Source organism: Limulus polyphemus, unplaced genomic scaffold (genome assembly GCF_000517525.1).
Source record: "Limulus polyphemus unplaced genomic scaffold, Limulus_polyphemus-2.1.2 Scaffold1209, whole genome shotgun sequence".
Lineage (NCBI taxonomy): Eukaryota > Metazoa > Arthropoda > Merostomata > Xiphosura > Limulidae > Limulus > Limulus polyphemus.
Genome location: NW_013666819.1, coordinates 228855 through 254030, shown reverse-complemented (window position 1 = coordinate 254030; position 25176 = coordinate 228855). Strand labels below are relative to the sequence as shown.

At 34.9% G+C, this 25176-nt stretch overlaps 1 protein-coding gene across 2 annotated transcripts in view; it reads right to left on the bottom strand.

Moving 5' to 3' along the window:
• Positions 1-24290, bottom strand: part of LOC106462620 (transmembrane protein 231-like) — a 36174-nt gene extending 11884 nt beyond the window's left edge. Inside the window, exons 1-4 of one of the 2 annotated variants that reach the window (XM_022389935.1) lie at positions 23948-24290; positions 22127-22293; positions 17725-17892; positions 16600-16743 (exon numbers count right to left, since the gene is read on the bottom strand). In XM_022389935.1, coding sequence (XP_022245643.1) covers positions 16600-16743; positions 17725-17892; positions 22127-22293; positions 23948-24086 — 618 coding nt within the window. In that variant the 5' untranslated portion in view covers positions 24087-24290. The remainder of the gene's footprint in view (positions 1-16599; positions 16744-17724; positions 17893-22126; positions 22294-23947) is intronic. The other variant, XM_013922562.2, reaches the window with a different exon arrangement.
• Positions 24291-25176: the final 886 nt, after the last annotated feature.

Below are 25176 nucleotides of genomic sequence, written 5' to 3'. Positions count from 1 at the left end.
GGGACAGAAGGTAGGGGTGTGTAAGGAGGTAAGTATCATTGGAAATACATTTTTGATTTATGATAATGTTAACTTCCAAAACATACTTACCTTCGCTTACATACAGCTAGAATCCCACACTGAGAAGGTAAAGGGGGCCAGTGAGGGCATTATCTATAGAGAAAGCATCTGCACAGATCATGGGTGTGTCAACAGAAGATTGGCACCCTATTGGGGGAACTGCACTACATCCAGAACAGGTATGCTTTTTACCCAGAACTTAATTCATGTACTGTGGGTGGAATGTTACATGATTTGTCATCACTATTGGCCAGGCCCCAAATGGATAACCAAGGTTCCACTACTCGTGGTTGGAATTATAGGGCCATGGTCCCTATATCCCACTTTATTAGCTACGGCAATTGGACCACAACCTATATATGTATATATAGGATGGGAGCACTCTGCATTCGGAATTACAAGAAGACAAAGACAGCAGACCCTCTTCCATGAACAATGTACTGAGCCAATACTGATCAAAAAGAAGGGCCACGCTCAACCCAACCAGATAGCCGAATGTCAAATCTGAACTAGTATTATGAGTAGGATTCCGCATAGACTGGTGCCTCTCCTCCCAACATCTGGGAAGAAAAACATCCAGGGACCCAGGTAGGAGGGCTCCAGCTTTGCCCTCTTTTTCACTCTAACACTCTGGAGGAAAAGCCTCTGTCCACCACCCCAGTGAGTGGAAACCAGGTGTGATAAGGACTCCCTAATTCCACTAGTAGAAATTGAGGGGGTAATGTGTGTTGGGAAGTCCTGAGGAACAGTGCTCCGGAAACAGTGCAATAGGTGAACCAATTTTTCTAAATTTTTAAAAGCAAATCGACAACAATTTATTCAATCCAGTGATTGGCAGGAATGGGCAGGATCCCCTTATGCTTTACTCATAATACTCCATGAGTGGCAGTCCAGCATAGTACAGTAATAACACCCAGTCAGCCTCTAGGTGGTCTTATGGAACACATCATTTCTACAGAGCCTGTTGCAACCTATATTAGGTATATTGAATTAGTGGTTGCTAGTGCAAAATTAGCTTGATAAAAGCACACCTGCCTGGGTAACACTTGCCACAGAGTGGGATCCTGTGAAAACGAGGTAAGGGCCCTGAAAGGAAGCAATGAAAATACTCGTTCCTCTATATAATCTAGCAGAAGTGGTTAAGATAGCTACAGGGGTTAGGCAAAAACTCTCAGCTGAACATACTGCCAGATCATGCATCTAATGCAAGATAAAATTATTGAGGGAAGTCCATATACCAGTCCACACAATTTCCTCCAACGGGCAATTCAACCGGGCCACTAAGGAAATAGAAATGTGACAAATCTGATTAGACGTGACTCACAGAAGATTCCTCACCTTCAAAGAGAGCCCAGAATAAATAGTTGTTGTCTAGCATCTCTAAAGGCATTAGTACAGACAACAAAACCTTCAAGACCCTCACTGAACATAATGATCAAAATCTGATTTGTCATAAAAGTGAACTGGTGAAAACGATTTATCCTCTTCCCTGTCTGACAGGGTCATAGGTAAGAAAAACCAGTCTAAGGATGTAGGTAGAAAGATAAAGCAGTCTGTGGTCAAACAGAACAAACCACTCCCACCAGTGATGTCTGTAGGTCAGTAGCAACGAAAAATAAACCTTCAGATAAAGGTGATGCATGGCATACGAGAATCAGGTCACAAACACATGTTGAAAACGGGCATGTAAAGTAACTTTAATAAACCAGTTAGGTAACTGGGATAGTCATTTGGGACCAAGGGCCCAAAGTGACTTGAGGAATCCAGAGAGTACTGGGGACTCAAAGAACATACTGTCCTGAACATCAAACTTTAGTCAATAAGGCCATCTTATACAGGGTGATTGTGAAAGATGAAAAAATCCTTGCAAAAGAGCCAGATCAAAAAACGACTTATGGTTGGCACTTCTGATTGAAGTGGATTCAACCTCCTCTCAATACACCATTGCCTATATGTGTGCCATTGATAAGTGTCCATTATTGGACTAAGCATCGACAGACAGATATAGAACAACCTTAGAAATTAAACCTCGATGCCATGTAAAAGACCATAACCTCTATGCCTGAAGCTTAAGCTTCTGGATAGCTGGGTGTACCATGTCAGATCATGGCTGCCTCCACAGAGATGGCCTAAGAAGAAGTGGAAGAGGTGGATACTCCTGAAGGTACCTCAGAAGCAGAAACCAGGATATAGCTGCTGATTTGGTGCTGTCAACAGAACCTGACAGTAAGTTTGAATATCATATTAAACTTAAATTTCCATAATTATCAGTGAAGTCTAGACATCAAAATCATTAATTAACTGTGTAAAACAAAGTACAATCACATTTCTGATCTACAAAAAATCTTCTTTCTTTACTCCTTTACTATTCCTAAACTGTCCAATCATGAAATGGTGTTATATTTTTCATGGCTTATAATATGAAGATGAGATGACCTCTTGCCCTTTAACATCACTTACTGTATTATCATTAGAAGAGTTCTTATTAGGCAAGATGGTCAAGGAAATTCACTGGTGACTCCATCCCTTGTGATACTCTGAAAGTAGACTTGACAAGAACCTTGGCTCTTCAGCAGATTGATTTACCTCTGTGGAGTAATCAGTTGGGTGTATTTCCAAAGACTGCCTGTTCTTCGAGATTTTACAAACCACATCACTGATTATTTTGACTACAACAAATACTTAACTATGAAGATAGTCCTCTCTTGTGGCATAAAATGTATATCCATATCGTGTCGCCACAACAAAATTCAGCCTTATCAGCATTTACATTATAGCAATTTTTCATCCTATCTAGCTCATTTCAGTCTTTCTCATGTAACCTTGTGTATGGAATCAGCTATGTTCCTTAGTCTCATTGCATACTCTTAGACATTGATGAGTGATCCCTCAGGATGCAAGTACAGAAGATCCAATGGCACTTTCAGTCCTCTTCCAAACATTATTGGTGTTGGTGTGGTGGCTGTTGAATCATATACTGCTGTTTGATAACTCCTGAGTAAGAGTGAAAGATTTTGATCCTATGGTCTCTGATGTTCAACCATATAAATTACCAAAAGATTAAAAAAAAAAGAGTACAATGAATCTCCCCAACATCCCACAAACTCAAAATTTAAAGCACTGAACTAACTACTAGCTGTCATCCTGATCTTTTTTTTATTCCATGAATTTGACACATTCCTGCAAACAAGGCCTGATACAAAGTTCCATACCTGATCCAAATGAAATTCCACAGGCACTCCAAACCTTGAATGACTGTCATTGACAAATTTCCTCATTAGAGTGTATAGTTCCTAGTTAGTAAGAGCATATGATTCGGTCCATTTGGTGAAATAATCCATCACCAACAAGATGTATTAATTTCCACTCTTGCTCATAGTAGAGGGCCAAGCACATCAATCACAACTCTTGCAAGTGATGCTCTAATACAATAATGCTGTAGTTACACATTTTTTCTTCAAAGATCCTTTGCTCATAGCATATTTCACAAGATTTACAGCAAGTCTCTAGGGAATTCTGAATTTCAACTCAGTAAAAATGTTCTTTTATCCTTTCTTGTGCCTTTTTAGCACTTTAACTGCCCAGCTTTTGTAATGTTATGTAGATGAAAGAATGCATCTCTGTAGTGAATGTGAAAATACCAACCAAGTTCATAATTTCTTCTCTTTCATATCTGCCCATTTTTGAAATATTGAGCCTTATCATAGACATAATGAATGAAACTGTTCCCAAAAGAATCATCTTTGGGCTGTAATGAATTACTGTCTCCTATTTTCAAGATTTGACATTCATCATGGTCTATGAGCCTGGGGCTGATAGAAATTGCAGTTTGACCAGTAACAATATAGCACTATAGACCTGACTGGGCCATTTACTTTTTTTCATATTTTTTTTTATGAAATCTTTCCATCAACCCACAGTAATGAGCTGACCAAAACTTTTCCGCTTTACATCATATTTGTATAATAGAATCTGATATTATACAACGATATGATACTACACAATAATAAGATTCCTTCTTTCAATATGGTTAATCTTTTAAAATTTGAATTTCTGCATCCAAGAAACAAACATTAACTAAAAGCCAACAAGAAAATGACAAAATAAACAAGAATAAAGAAGTACATTCTGATAAAAACAAAAGCTGAAAATTCAGAGTTGAGTGGAAGAAAGATTTCAACTGGTTTCAATATGACAGTCAAAAAATACCATACCTGTTGTCAATTTCCCAGACTTGTAGACAAAACTAGCAGTTTCTTAAAAGCAAAAGCCTGAGAACTTATGGGAGTATCAAGCAGAACTGGTAAAAAAATTATCAAATCCACCAGACTCCACAATTCGCACACATAGTAAAAACACTAACCACCCCGTCTTCATTATGAATTTCAAAGTCATCTCATCTGGATCATCAAATATTGAACTTTTAATTAAAGAAAGTTTATCTATTATAAATGAACTCCCAAATTTAAATAATAACACAACTTCACTTCAATTAAGTCTGTTCTAAATACTTGTATAATATTGTTGCATTATTCTATTTTCTGTTTATTTGATTGTCTTTTATTTCATACTTTTATTCTGTATTTTAATTACTTTTTATAGAATGTTTAAACTTAATAAAATGTCTGTACCTAATAATTTACCATGTTTAATATAGCTTGCTGAAGATGGAATATGTATATTCCAAAACATTCAAGAATTAAATGTCTGTTACTGAACATACACGTGTCAACTGTTCAATGTTGCTGCTGCTGTCCTGTTGTTCATCAGCAAAAGTGCTATTATATAAATAATATATTTAGCCACACAACTTTTTCTGAGCAAACAAAAACACTAGCTTAATAGCCCAAGGGGCCAGTAGCTTAAAATCTAAATGTAGAACCCTAATTCTGTACTGTTCCTGATCCACTAAAAAAATCAGATTAATACTAATATAATTTGCCCCAACATCTTACAGTTGATTGTTAAACCACATTAGGATTCTGCTCTGTTGCAAAATAGGTGTTTTGTCTTTATTGTGTTTACATCCATTAGGGTTTCCATGGTTCCCTCCAGGACAATGAACAATGTTTTTGGAACAATTCACACTTTTTGGGATTCACCTTAATTTTCAGTTCTTCTCAATCTATACAATACTTTTTTTAAACCATTAGGGGCATGACTGGAGGTTTTATCATGCATGATTATGTCATCTAAATAGATTATGGCATTCCATGGTAAATCAGAGTGAACACATTCCATTATTTGTTCAAACACAAGAGGTGCATTATATAACCCAAACAATAACAAAACATATTGCTACAAACCATTTCCATCAGTAAAGAGTCAGTCCTTGGCAGTAGATGGACACCCTTCTTTGTGGCTTCATTTGACTTTGATAGTCTATATAAAACATGTAGATTAATACTTCTTGTATCAGCCTATTTTGCAAATGGGTGTCATCTTTCCAACTGTTGTATTGGGACTACATTTTTTAACATGAATTTACTACTTATACAATCTCACATTTTACAATATACCTTCCAGAACTGACTGGGATTTCATTCTTTGTTGTATTCATGGCCATAATGACAATAACTTTATTCTTCAGATCCACAAACACAAATTAATAATAATCCCTCAGGGTTAAAATGTTGGGTTTTAGAACACCCCAGTCACTAGACTTAAGTTGTATTAACTCTATAACTACCAATGCATTCTTTAAATTCCTTTCTGCACATGTCATAAAGTGTTACTGAGTTGCATTCAAAATTTAATTAAATTACTTTACTATTAATGTATTTTAATGAAATTATTATTATCAACTACATTATAGTTCAAATTTTTATACCATCTTTTTATTCCTTTATTTCAAAAGAAACATCAAAAGCAATAATGGAAACTTCTCATTTTGTTAACATACAATGCACGAGCTATAAACAATTTTGAACTTTTGCAATGCAGTCAGGTACATGTATGTCTACAGAGTAATGTACTTTTATTTGCCTTGTTGACATATATATTTCAAAGATCTTTGGCTGATTGCAGTAGAAACAAGCAGTACATTTTGTCAACTCCTGACAGGTGCCATTCCCAGAGTCCGAGTGAAATTAACGACATCAACCCTTTGCATCAGCCTCCTGAAACTTGCAGGAACCTGACTGAGGAATGATACGTGTGCAACAAAATAAATGGTAACTCTGATATTTCTTAATGTATCCTCACAAAACTGGATTTTTTAAAGATTATATGTATCTTGTATAAAGAATAACATTATTTTAATTAAGTCTTTCCACTAAAAATATTGTAGTTATTTGCACTCAGACTCTGAATAGTTTAAGTACAAGGTGATTTTTAAGTATCAAAATACTTTTCTTCACCTTACAGTTTGAATTTTGTTTGCATAATTTCTAGAACCTTCTAAATGAATATCAAAAGTTTATTTAAGGTAAATATTTATATTTTATTTTTTATTTTCTCTACCATATCACTAATTGTAGATATCACCAACATACGATGCAATGAAATGTTTAAAATTAAAAAATAGAAAAATGTACATACCTTTTAATTTTTCATAAAATATCTTTAAAGTTATTTTGGTTTATTTGAAATTTCAGATCATTTCCTTTTCACATATACTTAACTTAATTTTTTATTTTTCCTTCCCAGTCCTTTACTGTTCATCTCGACACAAGTCAATGACACCCTCAGGATGTATTACGGTATCTTCGGGAGAGTTGTGCAAGCCTTTGGCAAAGTTATCGAACACTTGCACAAGATCATAAAGTTTGGTAGCCCTATTCAAATGCTGGTAGTTAGCTTTACACTTCTAAAATAAATGTTTCACTACAGATGCTTGCTGTCTATATCACTTGCAATACAAGAACCAAAAGGCATGCCAAAATCATAAACTATGGCATAATACAAAAATTACAAGCATCTACCAGCAGATAGTTGCTGACCAAAGATAATTCATCATGGTAAATAAAAGATTTTTGTTACTTATTCATACATAAGCATCAAGTGTGTTTCAGTTTATAAAGTTTATAGGTCTATCAAGTTCCTAACAACTTGAATAATATTTGGCTTTTAGTTAGAGCACAATACACAAAAGTTAGTAAGGACAAAACATAGCATCATCATTTGTCTTAACATTATTCTAACAATAGCAATAGTTGACTATCAATAAGTACTGATAGAGAATAATATCATTCAATAACAAAATATTCAAGAAAGCTTTGAAAAAAACCTTTAATGGCCAAATTGATGAGACAAATGATGATAAGTTCCAGAACCCTTCGTGCATAAGAATGTTTGTAGGTTATAGACTGTGAAACTGCTCAAGCTAATCTAATCTCACATCCATATCTCTACAAGAAGTCTGTTCCAAATATGCACCTTCCATCGATGTCAGCCACCCATATATAATGTTGTGTAGAGAAGCTTCACCAAAAAGGATGACTTCCAGCTGTTTTTTTACTGGAACTTTATGGCCACTTGCTGTTTGTATCAATACATCCTTTTTTCATCTCCATAGGTAATTTCCCACCTATCATTAGCCATTTAACCAGATTAGGTTAAACAAAGGCAGCTGTGAAACAGTGTTGCTCAATATGTTGCAAGGCTTCCTACCAATGAATTCTTTGATTCATGAATTAGCTTTTTTAAAGTTAAAATTTTCCTACACTAAAAATATATTTCCTATAGATACTTACCTCTATTCATGTAATAGCTTTTCTCAATGATTACTGCCTTCTCTATATGTGCAATGCTTTGCTTGCCACTTGTCTTGCACTCCCACCTACCCCTCACGTGGCACAGCTGTGTTGTAGCATGAAAATTAGCATGCAACAACCCTCCACCAACTGACCCCACTACGCTACAGAACCCAATCCTCACTTTGAGATTATGCAAAATGTAAGCACCAGAAGTGGAAAGGATATGTGGTAAATGTGAAAAGAGGTAAGTATCTATCAGAAACAGATTTTCAGTGTCAGAAAATGTTAAATTCTGATATGATACCTTACCTTCACTCACATAATAATAGTTAGAATCCCACATTTGTGGAGGGACCTGCGCAAATTTACCTAGATGAGCACCCTTTGGGAAGCATCCAAACAGAGCCCATGGAGTGTGAAACCTCAATGAATAGGGTCACACCTGTGGGAGACCACACCACATCTGTAACAGGTATACTCTTTGCATGTAATGAAAAAAGTGTTGCAGTATGTGTCCAGTATGCAGTAAGAGGAGGGTCCCTGCCAAAACACATCTGTGAGGACTTATGTTGGATGTCCAGCTCCAACCAACACTAGCATACCCAGGAGTTGATATCCAGATGGCAGTAGGAAGAAAGGTTCCCAGCTGGAGGGGTGAACAGCATGTAGTGGATTCATCCACTATATAACCAGACAGCATCTGGAATTGTTTACAGATTCATCACCTACACTGGCAAAACATCACCACCCTACTCTAAACCCTATTGCCATGGTTATCCTTTACCGTGCATGACATAAGGTTTTATGTCTTACATTCAAAATTTTATTACACTACTTTTTGTTTATGTTATACCAATTAAAATAACATAAAATCTTAGCTTCATATTTTAATAGTATACAAGTTTTAAGTTCTTAATTCTACAAGGGAATATTCTAAAAAAATTCTGAATTTCCACTAGTGTGACCCACATGAAATATTTTGTCTTAGCATGTCATCATCCCTATTTTATCCATCACCCCTCAAAAATGTACTAAATTAAACATAAATTACTCTCTATGAAATCGTTATTGCTCAGAAAAACCATAATTTTTAAGTCTTCAATTTTGTTTGGTTACAGAGCTATTGAATATAAAATCAGAACCCTCCTGCCACACTCACCTGTCACATCCCCTCTTTCAGAATTTGTTGATAGTTCTCTCTTACTTTTAATTATATGTTAAGGTCCACCTTTCAAAAGTACCCGGGTTATAGGGTTTTTATGCATTTCTATCAAGACTTCTTAAACCTATGTGTTTTTCAAACATCATGATGTATTGTATAACATTGTATTTTGAACAGAATATCGTCAATTTCTCTAACAGTACAAGATTCATTCCCGTGGAAAAGTTAACTACTAGCTTAGATGAATTTGTAACAGCTCTTGTTGCATAGTTAGAAAGCCAGGAAAACTTTGATAGGTAAGTAAATTTGTCTACTTGTGCATGTTATTATTCTATATTCTTTGGTGCATTATTTAATTAAATATAAATTATTAAGTGCATTACTATCTATAGTATGAAAAATTAGGGTTAACTCTCCTCAACAATCGAGGGCAAGAAAAAAGAAGATTGGGTAAGTACTTTATTTTTTGTTTTTCATATTTATTCTTTATTTACTTTTTAATGTTTGTTTGTTTTTAATTTTGTGTAAAGCTACACGAGGGCTATCTGCGCTAGCCATCCCTAATTTAGCAGTGTAAGACTAGAGGGAAGGCAGCTAGTCATCACCACCCACTGCCAACGAATAGTGGGAACCAGGGATCAGAACAAAGGGAGCTTGGTATTGAAGTGGGTGAAAAATGCAACCAGTACATGAGTACCCCCGCTGTGAACACAGCCATTGGAAGACCTAAGAATGGAGGGACCACTCCATGGGGAGAATCTTGTCAGGATGAGATAAATTATTATCTGCAACAAGATTGAGAGATCCCGGAATATGACAAGCCAAGAGACAAACACATTGAATATGGCCCAGAAAAGATCTAACATTTTAAAAAAAGGGCATGTGAACAGGTGCACTCTTGTTTATTGATGCAAGAGACAATAGTTGAATTATCAGAATGGAACATGACTGACATGCCAAACAAAACTGAAAGGAAATGATCCAGAGCCTGAGAAACTGCCAGGAGTTCCAGAAGAGTGATGTGGGATACTGATTTGAACAAAGACCTATGAACTCTTGAGAATCCAAATACACCCCCACCACCCCTGGGAAGTGTCAGTGAAAAGGTGTAGATCCAGTCAGGAAGGAAGAAGAGGAACTGCAGCTAAGATGTTGTCCCTTTTCAACCACCAGGAAAAATCAACATGAATAGAGGGAGTAAAGAGGATAGAGTAATCCAGGCAATCCCAGGCAAGATTCCACTGATCTTGTAAATTCCACTGAAGTGCTCTCATGTGAGCATAACCCAGGGAAATAAGGGCTTCATGGAAACCCAAGTCCCCAAAAAAGACTGAGCCCTCAGAACTAATAGCTCCATAGAGTTCATTCAAGGGGGACAAGACTTGGCCCGACAGAAATGACAGTTGAAAAATTGAGGTAGATGAGTTATTGGGTCAGGATAAGAGTGGACATCACCACCTTAACAAGCCAACCCAACAGTGAAGCTTCTTCGAGAAGAAATTGTGTGTGGCTGCAAGAAGCTAACAGTGACAGAGCTAAAAACAGTTAGTCGTTCTTACAATGATGGAATCACAGACTGTGAGAGTGAAATAGATTGGCAAAAGCCTTGACTATCCAACAGAAAATGTAAGGAGCTGAGGCCAGATCAAACAGAAAGGAACAGAATTTGTAGACCCAACCTTTGTGGACAAACCAACTGTAACAACGGGATGCTAAGGAAATCGGCACATGAAGGTGCACATCCAATATATCTACCTTCATTATCCAAAGACCTGGAGTAAAAACCCATTGAAGAAACAGGAGAGACTCCATAGTGATACAAGATAGGTCTATTTAATGGTTCAAACTAGACAGGTCTATGACTGAACACTAATCCCAGGTTGTGTAAGATGACTAACAATTGGGAATAGAATCCCAGAGTAGGGTGACTTATGGGTTTGATGGCATCCTTGAAAAGAAGATCCTCAACCACTTGGAAAGACACTGGCTGGAAAGGGGATCCCAAGGAGAAGGAATAGGAGGAGGATAACAAAGGAGGGGCAAAAAAAATTAAGCAAGAGTACTTCTGGCAAGACCTGAAGCACCCAAGGAACTGAGGTGAAGGTACACCAAAGAGGAGCTATACTAGACTATCTGGCCCCAATGGGACCCATATCCACTGGATAGTCACCAGAATCATTGGTGGTGTGAGGGTAGGCAGTGAGAGAGATATATCAAATTATCAACAAAATTCATGACAAAGATACAGGCAAGGGAGAGGATATAAAAGGGCAGGAGACAGGGATGGACAGGAACAGGAGAAGGCTGTGACAGATGAGAGACGAGGGAGGATAGGGAAGTGTTTGGGAGATACCCCAAAACAGATTGATGCAGAAATGAAGGGCCTTATGTAAATTACATATATACATGGGGGTAGACACACAGGAGTTAAAAGTGCATCTCCACTCAAAAGATTCTAAGAACAAAGAGCCAGGTGTGTAGGGAAAGGGCAGAGGAAGACAAGCATGCTACTAAGGAGAAAAGGAGGGAACATGTTTCCATCGAAAACCCCTCAGGAGAACAATGGATAGCCTCAAAAAGAAGTACATGAAGGAGGGGTAATGAAAGAGGGTGGTTAGGGTCAAAGAAAGGTGGGAGAACTGGGCCTGAGAAAAACAAATGGACATAGTGGGGTCCAATCCTCAAACCTGAATTAATGATTCCAAATGTTAAGAACTGAAGAATGGGGCTGTAGAGCAATTATATGCCAATGCACGAATCTCAGAGGTATGAGGAGAGCAAGGCATGCTGACCCCCAAACCCAAATGACCTAGAAAATGAGCAGCATGGACCCCAATATTGGGAGGAGGAAGAAAAACTAAGTAATCAGAGGAAGGGATATTAGACAAAAGGGGAAAGAGTGGGATCATAAGACATAGGGATAATGACAAAACATAACAAACCTGTGTCACCATGACCAGGAATGCGGACGAAGGCCGAGGCACATCTAAAGGCATAGATCGAAATACACAGCTAATAAAAGAGATAGGAAAAGGATGGCAAAATTCCATTCATCCTAACCAGCCTCCCCCAGGAAAGGGAGAATCAGTCAAAATTCAGGAGAATTCTCAGGCCACACAAAAAACTCAAATTCTCAACAGACAAGAGCCAAAACCTCCTTTGCAAATAAGGTAGTCACTGAAGCAACAGCAGGTTATTGAGCTGTGGTACCTCTAACAATTGAAGTCATGAGAATAGTAAATCAAGAATTCATTTTAAAAAAAAGAGTGGGCAACACAATCCAGGGTTGAACTTTGTTAGGAAGTAAAATTGATAATCCAAGAAAAGAAAAAAGTTAAAAAAGGAATAGGAAAATCAAGCTCAAAACCTGCAAAAAATAAAGTACAAAGTAGCAAAGAGCTATACATCCAAACATTACAGTGCCAAATCGAGAAGTAAAGATTGGGTTCTACAGTATAGAAGGAGTTAGCTGCGATAAAAGGATGTGTTGCACTCCTATTGGTGAAGGGTTGTTGCATACTACAATGCAGCTGTGCCACGGAGGTAGGTGGGAGTGCAAGGCTAGTGGCAAGTGAAAACTTGTGTATATGGAGGGCAGTAATCATCGAGAAAAGCTATTTTATTAGAGGATGACAGGTATCATATCAGAATAATGTACTCATTTTCTCAACTGTAGCAGATGGGGGTAATCTCTGCTGAACTTCATCATTCAACTCCAGCTAATTCCTGTTTGCCTATACGCTATTAGTTCTTTGTCAGTCCTTTGATATGTTTGGGCTTAGAAACTCATCCTCAGGGCATCATCTCTTTCATTTATTATCATCTGTTGATTCTTCAGTCTTGGCTGTAATGCCCATGTTTTTCACACTTATAACAGTTTCTTTTTCTGTTATCCTTTGTAAGGAGGTTTTATTTCCTAGAGAATTTTTTTTGCAGTTCATGACAATATGTCTAGTTAAGTTGCAGTTGGAACATCTACTGCCTTGCGAGTTACTTCTTCTATTTTAAATAGAATGTTATTTAGTTAATTCAAGCTCTTCTAGACTTCCATTTGAGGGAATTGATGTTTCCAAACTATTTGATGTGATACTCTTTTAATTCCTGAACCGTGCTTTTAGATGCTTGTCTGCATCTTTAATTGATTTAAGTTTCATTGCCAACTAAAAAGTTTCCTTTAAAAATGTACACTACTTTTCTTTAACATAATTTCTGTATCCTCATTAACTACAGTATCTACAAATTGGTTGCATGCCAACAAATCCATCATTTCATGTGCAGCACTTGGGTATGATAACTGGGCAGGTTTTTGACATCTCCTACAAGTTTGACTAAAGTCTCATAATTCTTACTTACTCTGTTCCCTTTGCTTTTGAATCTTCTTTCTGATATGACACTCCAAGTCTGTCTAATAAGTCAACCACTAATGCCTGCTAGTCATGGCTCTCTGTAGGAAGGTTTTTTTCAATGTTTATAAAGCTGGTCCTTTTAAATGTGTAGCAACAGTATTGTAACAATATCTATAGTTGAATGGGTTCTTTTGAATTATTTGGCAAAAAGGAATTGAACGTGCAATCCACTTAATCATAGTAAAAGCATTGTATTTATTCAACTTCAAATTCTACAAGTTTCAGTCTCCTTGGTTTTACATAACTAACAACAGGCCAAACTTCACAAATAAACATCTAAACAAATTTCTTTTACTTGGTAACTTCATATTAAAATTTACAGCATTCAACTACATAATCAACTGAAATTAACAGAAAAATTGACTAAATTGCGCACTAATTACTTGTAAACTGACTAAATGACTCACTTGTTAACTCTAAGATAACTCACTCTTTATATATAGATCAAACTATTCTAACACTTTGAAGAAAATTCTAGCCATTAAGCTGTGTGCTATTATGTGCCATCAAACATCTCTACCCAAACAATATAAATATCTAAATTAAAAACACAACCTACAAAACTATTCTATAAATTCAATGGCTACAAGAAATGTATACAAGTGCAATGAGCAATCAAAGATTTCACTGTTCTTGAAAAGCTGATGAATGTTTATAGATATTCTTCTTTTCTTAATGATTCTAATTAATCAGCACTAAATATTAAAAAAAACATGAAAATAGTTTGAAATGCTATAAGAAAAACAAAATAAATTGGTCAATATTTTGGCCCAATAGCCTTTATCCCAGCTACATAGATTATGCAAGCTTGCATCACAAAATCTATATGCATATTAATAGACTTGCACCTTTATATTGTTAAGTCTCCAGTCGTTAGTTAATTTTCCGTAAATTCGTTCCGACGAAACTTTAACGACACAAGTCCTTTCTTAAATAAAACTGGTTTATTCTTTCCGAATACAATTTTACCGATACACTTAATTTCAACAGTCGCTCTATACCAAACGCTATAACGTCTCATGTGCTCGTGCTCGACGATACTCAATTACACACTCTCTAACTGCAGTTGAATTACTCATTACCTACACATTGTCCCATCACGTTGTGACCATCTTATATATACCAGACAACCCCCCAATCTAGTAGTCTCCCGATAATTCGCGAAACACTGCCCCCTCCTTAGTATTGTTCGTCCCGAACAATAGCCACATACAATAAACCAATAACAATAACTTAATTAAATGTACAGAATTACAAACACAAAATTACAATTCAACAAAGTCTTTTAATTTTAAGGGACGTATCTCTTCCGTACTCTATAGTTGTGTCTGTCATCTGCTGACAATTGTTCAAGTATTTCCAGTGGTTGTCCCTTCAAGCTCGTTGTCAGATATACTGCTTTCTGCTCCTCTGTCCATCTCTTCATCTCTGCCAGTAGCTCAAATTGTGCTCTTTATGCATCCCACGGTGCTTTCCCATCAAATTCCTGTGGCTTCCTTCGCATTGGATCACTCCTATTACTGACATTCATATCTGGGATGTGACTTCTAACGGAACTGAATATGTCTGCATTAGGGTTTAACTGCGGGGTCTGGAAGGGGCTTGTCATTGTCTGGGGCTGGTTAAATCGATGGTTAATGTATCATCCTTGTGTAAAAGATAATAAATCGTCCTTTAATGTATCTAATTCGCTTTTAAATTTACTAATGTTTTCCATTTGTACTTCTTGTTTCTTTTCTTGTTCCAGTTGCCACTACACTCTCTTCTTGTTTCTTTTCTCGTTCTTCTTGTTTCTTTTCTTTTTCCTCCAACAACTGCTGTAATTTCTCTTCTTGTTTATTTTCTTTCTCCTCCAACCACTGCTGTAATCTCTCTTGTTTATTTTGTTGTTCGAGCTGCCACTGTTGCAGGTTTTCTTGCCACTGCTGTTGTCTTTCTTCTTGTTTCTTTTTTTTCCTCCAACAACTGCTGTAATCTCTCTTCTTGTTTATTTTGCTGTTTGAGCTGCCACTGTTGCAGGTTTTCTTGCAAATGCTGTAATCTCTCTTCTTGTTTATTTTCTCGTTCTTCTTGTTTCTTTTCTTTTTCCTCTAACAACTGTTGTAATTTCTCTTCTCGTTCTTCTTGTTTGTTTTGCTGTTCTTGTATTGCTGCCATTAAGTCTGCTAGGCTGTAGTTTGATTTGCCGCTTCTAGCTTCCATTTTTTTTTTTCTATCCCACTTCTGACACCAATTTGTTAAGTCTCCAGTCGTTAGTTAATTTTCCGTAAATTTGTTCCGACGAAACTTTAACGACACAAGTCCTTTCTTAAATAAAACTGGTTTATTCTTTCCGAATACAACTTTACTGATACACTTAATTTCAACAGTCGCTCTATAACAAACGCTATAACGTCTCATGTGCTCGTGCTCGACAATACTTAATTACACACTCTCTGACTGCAGTTCAATTACCCATTACCTACACATTGTTCCATCACGTTGTGACCATTTTATATATACCAGACTACCCCCAATCTAGTAGTCTCCCGATAATTCCCGAAGGTTTGAGACGAACGTGGCGTGATACTAGTCACATGACCTCGCTGACGCAACAATATTAATGTATTTTCCTTATTGTTATAAAAAAAAATCTACCTTTGATTATACAAGAAGGCATGAAACTTGTGCAAAAATGCTTCGAGAATACATTATTCACATGAATAAAAAGCTAGCAAAATATTCTGTATTATTTTTATTTAAATTTTGATAACTTATAAAATCTGGCTTATCACTAACACATACAATCATCTTGCTTGGCTGGATATGTTCTATGTCAGTAACATAATGACATTCACTTGACAAAAGAAAAAAAGTCCACAACTAACTGAAACACATACAAATTGTAATAAATTTCCTTACTTTTCCTAAAAATTAAGTGAAAGAAAGAATAAAAACTTCAAGAGGTGTGATTAAAGAACTTAAATTGGTCAGGAATATTGTCATCCACTACAGGCAGGCAAATACTGAAAATTAATATTACAACACTTATAAGCCTAAACAGACAGGTGTAATTTGACATATAATTATTTCCATTGTAGAGGGTATTACTTTCTGGAACAATTCCCCTAAAGAAGAGGCACATATGAAAAATTAGTTTTCTTTCAACATTTTATGAGCAACTTATAGACCAGAAAAATTTCTGTACAAGGAGGGAGTGGATGACTAGTGCCTTTTATGGACCAAACTCTCTTTTATCACAGATTTTTTTATACAATATTAACATCTTACTTACATTAAATCTTTCATCACGTCCTTTGTTACTAAGTGGTTCTCGCTGATGAAGTCGAAGTTCCCCAATCATAAACAGCTGAGAGCCAGCAAGAGGACTATTATAAAAGAAGTATCCTAATCCCTCCATTCGTAGATTTGAATAAGTCTTCAGATAGAAAACAAACTTCTGTCAATAGCATGTTAAGGATATGGAAAACAATACAAATACATGAAAACCCTATAACATGAGTGCTTTCAAAAGGTGGACCTTTCTTTTTCAGGAGGAAATTGGGAATGGTGATGTAATCGAATGAGTGATATATATAAAGGGAGTTTAGTGATGTCGTTAAAGTCATCTGTTTTTCCAGGAAATATTTAGACTATTTCTCTATGTACTATTGTAAGCATCTCATTTCCAGTACAGGGTAGCCAATGGCAAGAGTGTATGTGAAAATGTGTTAAGGATATTTTACTTTAGAAATGGATAAATATGCATATTTAAAACTATACTTAACTGTTTAAGTAAAATAAAAGTGACACCTGGAGACTGATTGAAAATGATATGTTATGCTAATCAATTTATAAAAACAGGTATGAAAAACTATCTTAAATAAATAGTAAGTTTTAAGAAATTCAGCATTCAAATTACATGAAAAATATATGCAAAGAATAAAAATTATTTTTCTGACAGAGATGAAACCAACGAACTGAGATCACTGATTCTAGGATCTAGATTAATTCCGAAAGGCTAAACAGTGTTTAGATTAACAATCCAATAAGATTCTTTTATTTTTCTATTTCAAATGAAATATCCATTTAAGTTCAACTTCTAACTATATGTTGAGGTGTGTTAGAAATTGTAGACAAAATCTGATGGAAAGAAATGACAAGTTATGATGACCTAATAACAACATGCATAAATAATCAAGAAAACACAACAATCACTAGATAAATAATCCAATGACACTATGAATAAATCCATTCCTTTCTTTAGAAGAAAAAATAAATACAAGAAAAAACATTAAATATTCAGATTATCTGCTAATGTACAGATAATAAGCTCTTCTTCAATGACATAATTATCTTTTTCAATAATTATTACGTAGCTATATTACAGTTATTATTATAATTGATAACTACCATTTACTTGTTCATCATTTGAAATAAGGGAAAACAGCATACTAACATATAACTCGTAATCAAAAAACAGCAACATCTTCACAGAATAGACTTCCTCTTCATCATGTAATGGCATTTCAACCTTGAGATCAAGTGAATCAAACCTTCCATCTTTATTTACATCCTCTTCTTTTGTCTGTAATAATAGTAATAAACAGATGCAACCCAGACTTAAACATAGTTATAACATAAAATTCTGACAATAGCTCACAATCAACAATAAGTTTTAGAAAAGAATTTATCATGAAGTTACAACAAATGCAATCTCAATTACAGACAGACAGACAGACACACACACACATATATATATATATACATACTGATGACTATCACCCAAAGCTCTTCTTCATTGGTACTGTGTTACTCTTTACCCATAGAACTCTCTCAACCTTTCCATCTACAGCAAAATGCTTGGCAGGTTGCACCATATCCAACCCCTTTATATACGCTTTTCTAGACTTCCAGATTTGGTAATGAAACTATCCCTTTAGCAAACTACTGTAATTTTCCCTGGTTAAATCAGATATTGCTTGTTAAAGTCAGCAATTGGTCAACTGTCAATCTCTACTTCCAAGCCTGTGAATCACATAATGTGCATGGCACACGGATGAACTTAAAATCAGTCTTAATGTATACTGCATTAAAGTAATTACGAAATTAATATGTTAATACAAATGTAAATTAATTTCACTTTTACACGTTTCAGCTGCATCCATACTTGTATTTCTTGTACACAACCATGTTTTACAATTTATCTAAAAGCTATAAAGTTAAAGAATGTATTAATCTATATCTTAGTCATTTCTATGATTTTTTTAAATGAGCTAAAGTTCCTCAATAACTTTTATGATACTTCATTATGTGATGCAAATGAAAAATGTTTTGAAGGTGAACAAAAACTTGATAAATATAAAATCAATTCTTTTTTGTTCTTTTTAGATAATTCAAACATGCCCAGTATCATGATTATATGCATTAAAAGTGATGTTTCTTATCTAGAGAATATACAATAAAAATTATTAAGTAAAATAGTGTCGAGGATTGTTAATACCTAAAAAGAGAAAGAATAACAATTTCTTGACAAAAAAAGGATCATTTGGTTTTTTAAGGCTGTCCTTGCTCATCCATCCTAAAGTAAAGGAAAAAATGTAACTCATCCATTATGTTAAAAAAAAGAAATCATCAATACTCTGAAGATCCTGTAAAGTACTGGCTTTGACTACTGCTAAAAGCAAGTCTTTCCATATGCTAACAACTTTCACAGAAAAATAAAACTGTCTTATTGAAGTTTCCTATCTTTTTCTACATCTTAGGTTTTTATCCTCTCATCCTATTAACTTCAAAATACAGGATAAAGAAATCAGAAGCATTTAATCTACTGCTACACTCCACTCCACACAATGTTCTAAATTTCAATAAGATCACCTCTTACCATTCTTTATTCAAGAGGAAATAAGAAATCTTAACATATGCCTGTAATATAACCTTTCCATCCTCAGAATCCAGTATCCCCACTATGAACCTTTTCTAATAAGTCAATATCCTTTCTTAGAGGAGACCAAAACTGTACACAGTCTTCCAAATTCAATCTAATAACTGATTTGTACAGAGAAATAATTACCTCCTTAGATTATCAGTACAACAATAAATATACCATAAAATTATATTAGTTTTACTACTAGGAACATATCAGTTTTCATGGCTTGAGGAACTTACCATCTACCATTCCAAGATTCTTTTCTTCAGTGATGCTAACAAGATGATTCACATCTATATTAATTGTGAAATCCAAATTATGATAATCTAAATGCATTAACTTATAATTACTATCATTAAAGGTCATTCGCCAAATACAGTTCAAATTACCAATCAATCTAAGTCATTATTTAATACCTTATCTTCCTTAATACAGTTTAATGTCATCAGCAAACTTTACTAATTCACTAGTTATGCCCCTATCAATATCACTAATGTGAATATGAAAAAAAAAAACAAAGACCAAGAACTGACCAATGACTAGAGCTGAGGAATTAACTTGATTAATCGATATAACTAGTACCTATGATCATCAATTAGTGTCATGTCAAATAATAAGTTAACTAAAATTAGTGTTTCTGATTATTTCAACTATCCAGTAATCAAAATTTTGCCATTATAATTTTCCATTATTGCTTTTGATTAACTCAAGTTTCTTCAGCTTAATTGATTAGTGTCATTACTCACGAAAACAATACACTAATCAAAATTAGGGTTTCCAATGATTATTATTTTTGGTTATTCCAACTATCCAAGTAATAAAAATATTTCCATTATGTTTGTTTGTTTAAACACAAAGCTACACAATGAGCTCTTTATGCTCTGTCTACCAAGGGTACCAAAACATGACATTTACACAATAAATTCTTTGACAGATTGTTTAGGCAGAGCATTATTATGAAACTTAGATGAATGGACAGCAACTGCCTGTTGTAGAAACACAAGTGTAGAGAATGATGTTTTGAAAGTCTTCTGCCTTTCGTCTTCAGGTCAGTGTATGTATGGTGTTGTCAGTCTTTATAGTATTCTGATGGATTGTGGAGAGTGTGTTAAGATTTTCAATAAGATTTATCCATTGAAATAGAATGGCAAAAGATCATAGAGTGCTTTGGACAGAATGGTTACACCTTCTCCTTCATCAAACACTCTGTGACAAAGACCACAACAGAAAGATAAAAAAAAACACTACCACTACTACCATTTACCTCCCCCCACCTGCAAAATTCCATTGAAAAACTCAAACGCACAGCAAAACAATTGAACATAGACATCCAGTGGAAATCCTACAAAACATTAATATCCATTCTATTGAAAAATAACCAGAAACCTATCAATAAAAAAAACACAAAAACATCATTTATAAATTCCATGTTCCTGCAATGAAACATACATTGGACAACTGGGAAGAACACTCATGATAAGAATAAAAAACATAAAGATAGTATAAGATTTATGAAAACACAAAATTCAGCCACTGCAGAACACATCATGTCAACTGGACATAAAATAAACTAGGAAAAAACTAGAATCATTGACACAGACACATTTTGGAAGACAAGAAAATTAAAGAATCATTTTATTTTCACACAATAAAATCTTCATTAAACTGAGATTCTGGATTAGAGGTGAGTAAACTGTGGCTACCATTGGTTGAATCTACAGGAAGTCTCTCCACCAATCAGACACAGGGATAAACCAACCAATCATAACACACTCTCCACAATCCATCAGAATACTATAAAGAATGACAATACCATACACACACTAATCTTAAGATGAAAAGCAGAAGACTTTTGAAATATCGTCCTCTACACTTGTGTTTCTACAACAGGCAGTTGCCATCCATTCACCTAAGTTTCAGCACAGTAATTGGTTTTTTTATCTACATTATGTGATTATTTAGCCATCTCATGTGAGAATAATTCATTAATGAGCCAAACAATTAATCACCAAGCTTTACCCTCAATGTACTTCGCTAATAACAAGGGTCTAGTGACTCTAGCCTGACTGGACTACGTTAATAACAATCTTTAGCTCTCTCTCCTATCCAACCACCACACTTTTTCCTCTATCTATATGACAAGTAACTTACTTGAAAAAAGATATCAAATTAGTAAGGTGAAATTTATTAATTTATAACACTTAACTAAAAGATTTCATATTTTACCCACTGTAGAAATTAGATTAACTGGCTTATAATTTCCAGAGTAACTTTCATCACTCCCTTTGAAACTAGGAATAACATAAGTAATTTTCCAATCCTCAGTTACCTGTTCACTCTACTGATCTACCAAAATTGAAGGAGACAGGCTCATATATTTGATCTTTCACCTCCTATAAAACCCCAATAAAAACTTTCTCTGACCAAATTTTAATATTCTCCCTTATGAATTTTAATAAGCTCATAATAACATGTTTTAGTTGGCCTGATTCTTTGATTGCAATATACAGTTCAAGTAATGCCTGTCAGTTGAAAACCCTTCTTGTCAGATTCAAATCAGTTCTAATATAGCCTCTCGGCCCATACAGTATAAATGTCTGGCCAATAAATTTTATTATTAAAATAGATGTGGCAAGACACAACATTAAATAGAGGGAAAGAACATAACATTACCATAAGCTCATTAAGGCCTTTCTTTTTACCTTAATATCTTTTCAAATTAATGTGTATTTTTTTTTGACACAAGAGATTAAGAAAGTTTTATAGAGACACCTCAACCCTTGTAATCCCTACATCATCTACCTCCTTATCTTTTATAGTTATCTCATAGCCATAAACATGTTTTCTACAAATTTTTAAGCTATATAAAGATGAGATGTTTCTGCTGACAAACCTTTATAACTGGTATTCGAAGATTATTTTGAACAACATTGTTAAGCTGAGAGAATGTACTCCACACTAGAGTTTCTCCATGACTTTTATTTTCTAGTATAATGATCAGTTGATGTTTAAAATGTACATCTGGTTGTTCTTGATATACTTCAGTTTTCTTCCAGAATCCTGCATTAAGCAGAGAAAATATTACTTCATATATGCTTACATTTCTTTTAAAAAACATTTGAATGTTTACTTGTATCTTACAACAAGTTTATGATGCATTTATTGATTACTTATAATTACAGGAATTTAAGTTTACTTTTATTAGAACCCAAGTTACAGACTGGGATTTGTTTTTGAAGTGAATGAGTCTAGTATATTTCACAAATTTCATGCAAAGATATACAAAGGGATATTATAATGGTTGGAAATGGCTTGAATGGGTAATGAAGAAAAACTTTAATATACATTTGTACATTTGCTGTTATGTTAACTTATAATAAACTTTACTTCATTACCCATTCAAGCCGTTTCCAACCATTATTAGTTTCAAAGTCAATTCCTCATCATCGAAAGGCATATTACACATAACTACCTCTAATTTTGAGCTGACAAACTAGAGGGAGAGTAGCTAGTCAACAACACACTACCACTCAACATCTCCTTGACTGTCACTCATATAATGCACCCACAACTTAAAGATGGTGGATATTTTGTGGTATCATACAGATTTAAACCCAGCTTCATAATACAGAGTTCTACCAGTCCAATCCATGCTTCCAATTTGCAGCTTATACCCAAAAGCAAATTTAGAATTTTAAACTGATACACTCAGAAATATTCTAATGAACATTAACAGGTAGAAACTGGCCAACCATTGACACTAGAAATTTTCTTTGCATACTTTTCACATCTACACTGCAAGTCTCATTCCTTTTTTCTATAATTGTCAATGTCAGAAATATTTTTTGAATCTGTTGCACCCAATCTCAATTGTCACTTTAATCACTTAAAGTTAAACTTCTATTACTGTATTGTTTAAAATATTGGCCAGTCTAAATCACACTATTAAATTTATAATCACAGCTTCACATATGCAATATTGACCTAACTGATGCAAAATATTTCTCAAATTCTGAATCCTATTCTTAGAGTTCTACTTCTAGATTCTTAACACTCCACACAGGAATAACTTGTCATAAGTATAAGAAACTGTCCTATATACCGTCTGCTACCTTTGGTAAAAAGGAAAACGTTTTTATTTATAATTTATAAATTACATGCTATGTCTGCCTTCCCACAACTGACTGCTGACAGCAAAAAGGCAGTAGGAGTTGTGACATCGTGGGTCAAACTCTCGACTCCTGATCCCTAATCTGATCTTCCGTAATGTCTAACTTGTTTAACATTTACGTTTGGATTATACCTTATAAGTGATAGATGGAATATCACCAACGTCTTTGGGTGCTATAAAGTATAACGACCTTTTTCCGCTATGATTGATAGCGAATGGCAATGGACAACTTTCTTTGCTTTTTGTTGTTGTTGTTAGTCTCATAATATACATTTCGATTATATTTTATAATTATTGTTCAGCTATCATTGACCATTGAATATCAATATCATCTTGAAACTTCAGTTCAAAGTTCAAGGATACTCAAATTCAAAATTCTACTTCTAGCTTTATTTTACTTTAGTAACTAAGTAATTGCAATTTGACAGTTGTTTACACAACTGATAATTTTTATTGATTCATATTAACAGCATAAAATCTTAATCTCACCCTTTGTTTCAAACTTTTAAAGTTAATTCTTGGACTAAACATGATTAAACCTACCTTGGCTTCTGTATGCGATTAAAAATGGAGGTACAAACGTCAAAATCAAGAAAACCATATAGATGAGTGTAACCTTCGAACAAATACTAGTTTTGTATGTTTGAACGATGCAATTGGAAAACACTTTATAAACTACCATTTTAAAAAACGATAAAATGTTTTAGGTTTTAATATTATTTTAAATTTCATCACATGTCAATAAATTATACTTTACTACAAATACAACATTGTGTTGGTCGCTACAACTAAAAGAAAACCTGAGGTTACTAATACCAGTAGTAGTAAAATAACGCATGCTGCAAAACAAAAATATTACGACATCGGAAGTCTCGCGATCCTGGAAGCATGCGCGCTGGTGTTTCTAGAAGGATCATGTCTCTTCCTGGCAACTCTAGTCTTTTCTACGCGCCCTCTATTTTAGTATATAAGCAGGCAAATAAAGCGAGATAATTAATAGAACTGCAGACAGGCAGAGATAGAGACGACAATTGAGTCAAGCGCGGTAGTGACTGTAAGGAAAGTCCGTGAATCGTTGTGACTTATAGTGTGTGTTTAAGATAAAGTGGCTGTGGAAATTAAGTGTATTGCAAATTTGTATTGAGAAAGAATAAACTAGTTTTATTTAAGAAAGGACTTGTATCTCTGAAGTTTTTCGGAAAGAATTTCTACGGAAAATTAACCAATGACCAGAGACGTAACAAATTGGTGTCAGAGATAGGGACAAAAAAAATGGAAACGAGAAGCGGCAAATCAAACTACAGCTTAGCATATTTGATGGCAGCAATACAAGAGCACCAAAATAAACAAGAAGAACGAGAAAAGAAACAAAAAGAGGGATTACAGCAGCTGTTGGAGGAAAAGAAAAGAAACAAGAAAAACGAGAAAAGAAACAAGATGAACAAGAAGTGAGAGAAAAGAAACAAGAAGAGAGATTACAGCAGTGGCAACTGGAACAAGAAAGGAAACAGGAAGAAAGTCTCCATCAACTACAGGAAAGTCAACAACAGTGGCAAGAAGTACAAATGGAAAACATTAGCAAATTTCAAAGTGAATTAAATACATTAAAGGACGATTTACTGTCTTTTACACAGGGAGGATACATTAACCATGAACCTAATCAGCCCTAGACAAAAGGAAGACCCTTCCAGACCCTGCAGCTAAACCCTAATGCAGACATCTTCAGTCCTGCCAGAAGTCACATTCCAGACATGTGTGTCAGCAATAGGGGT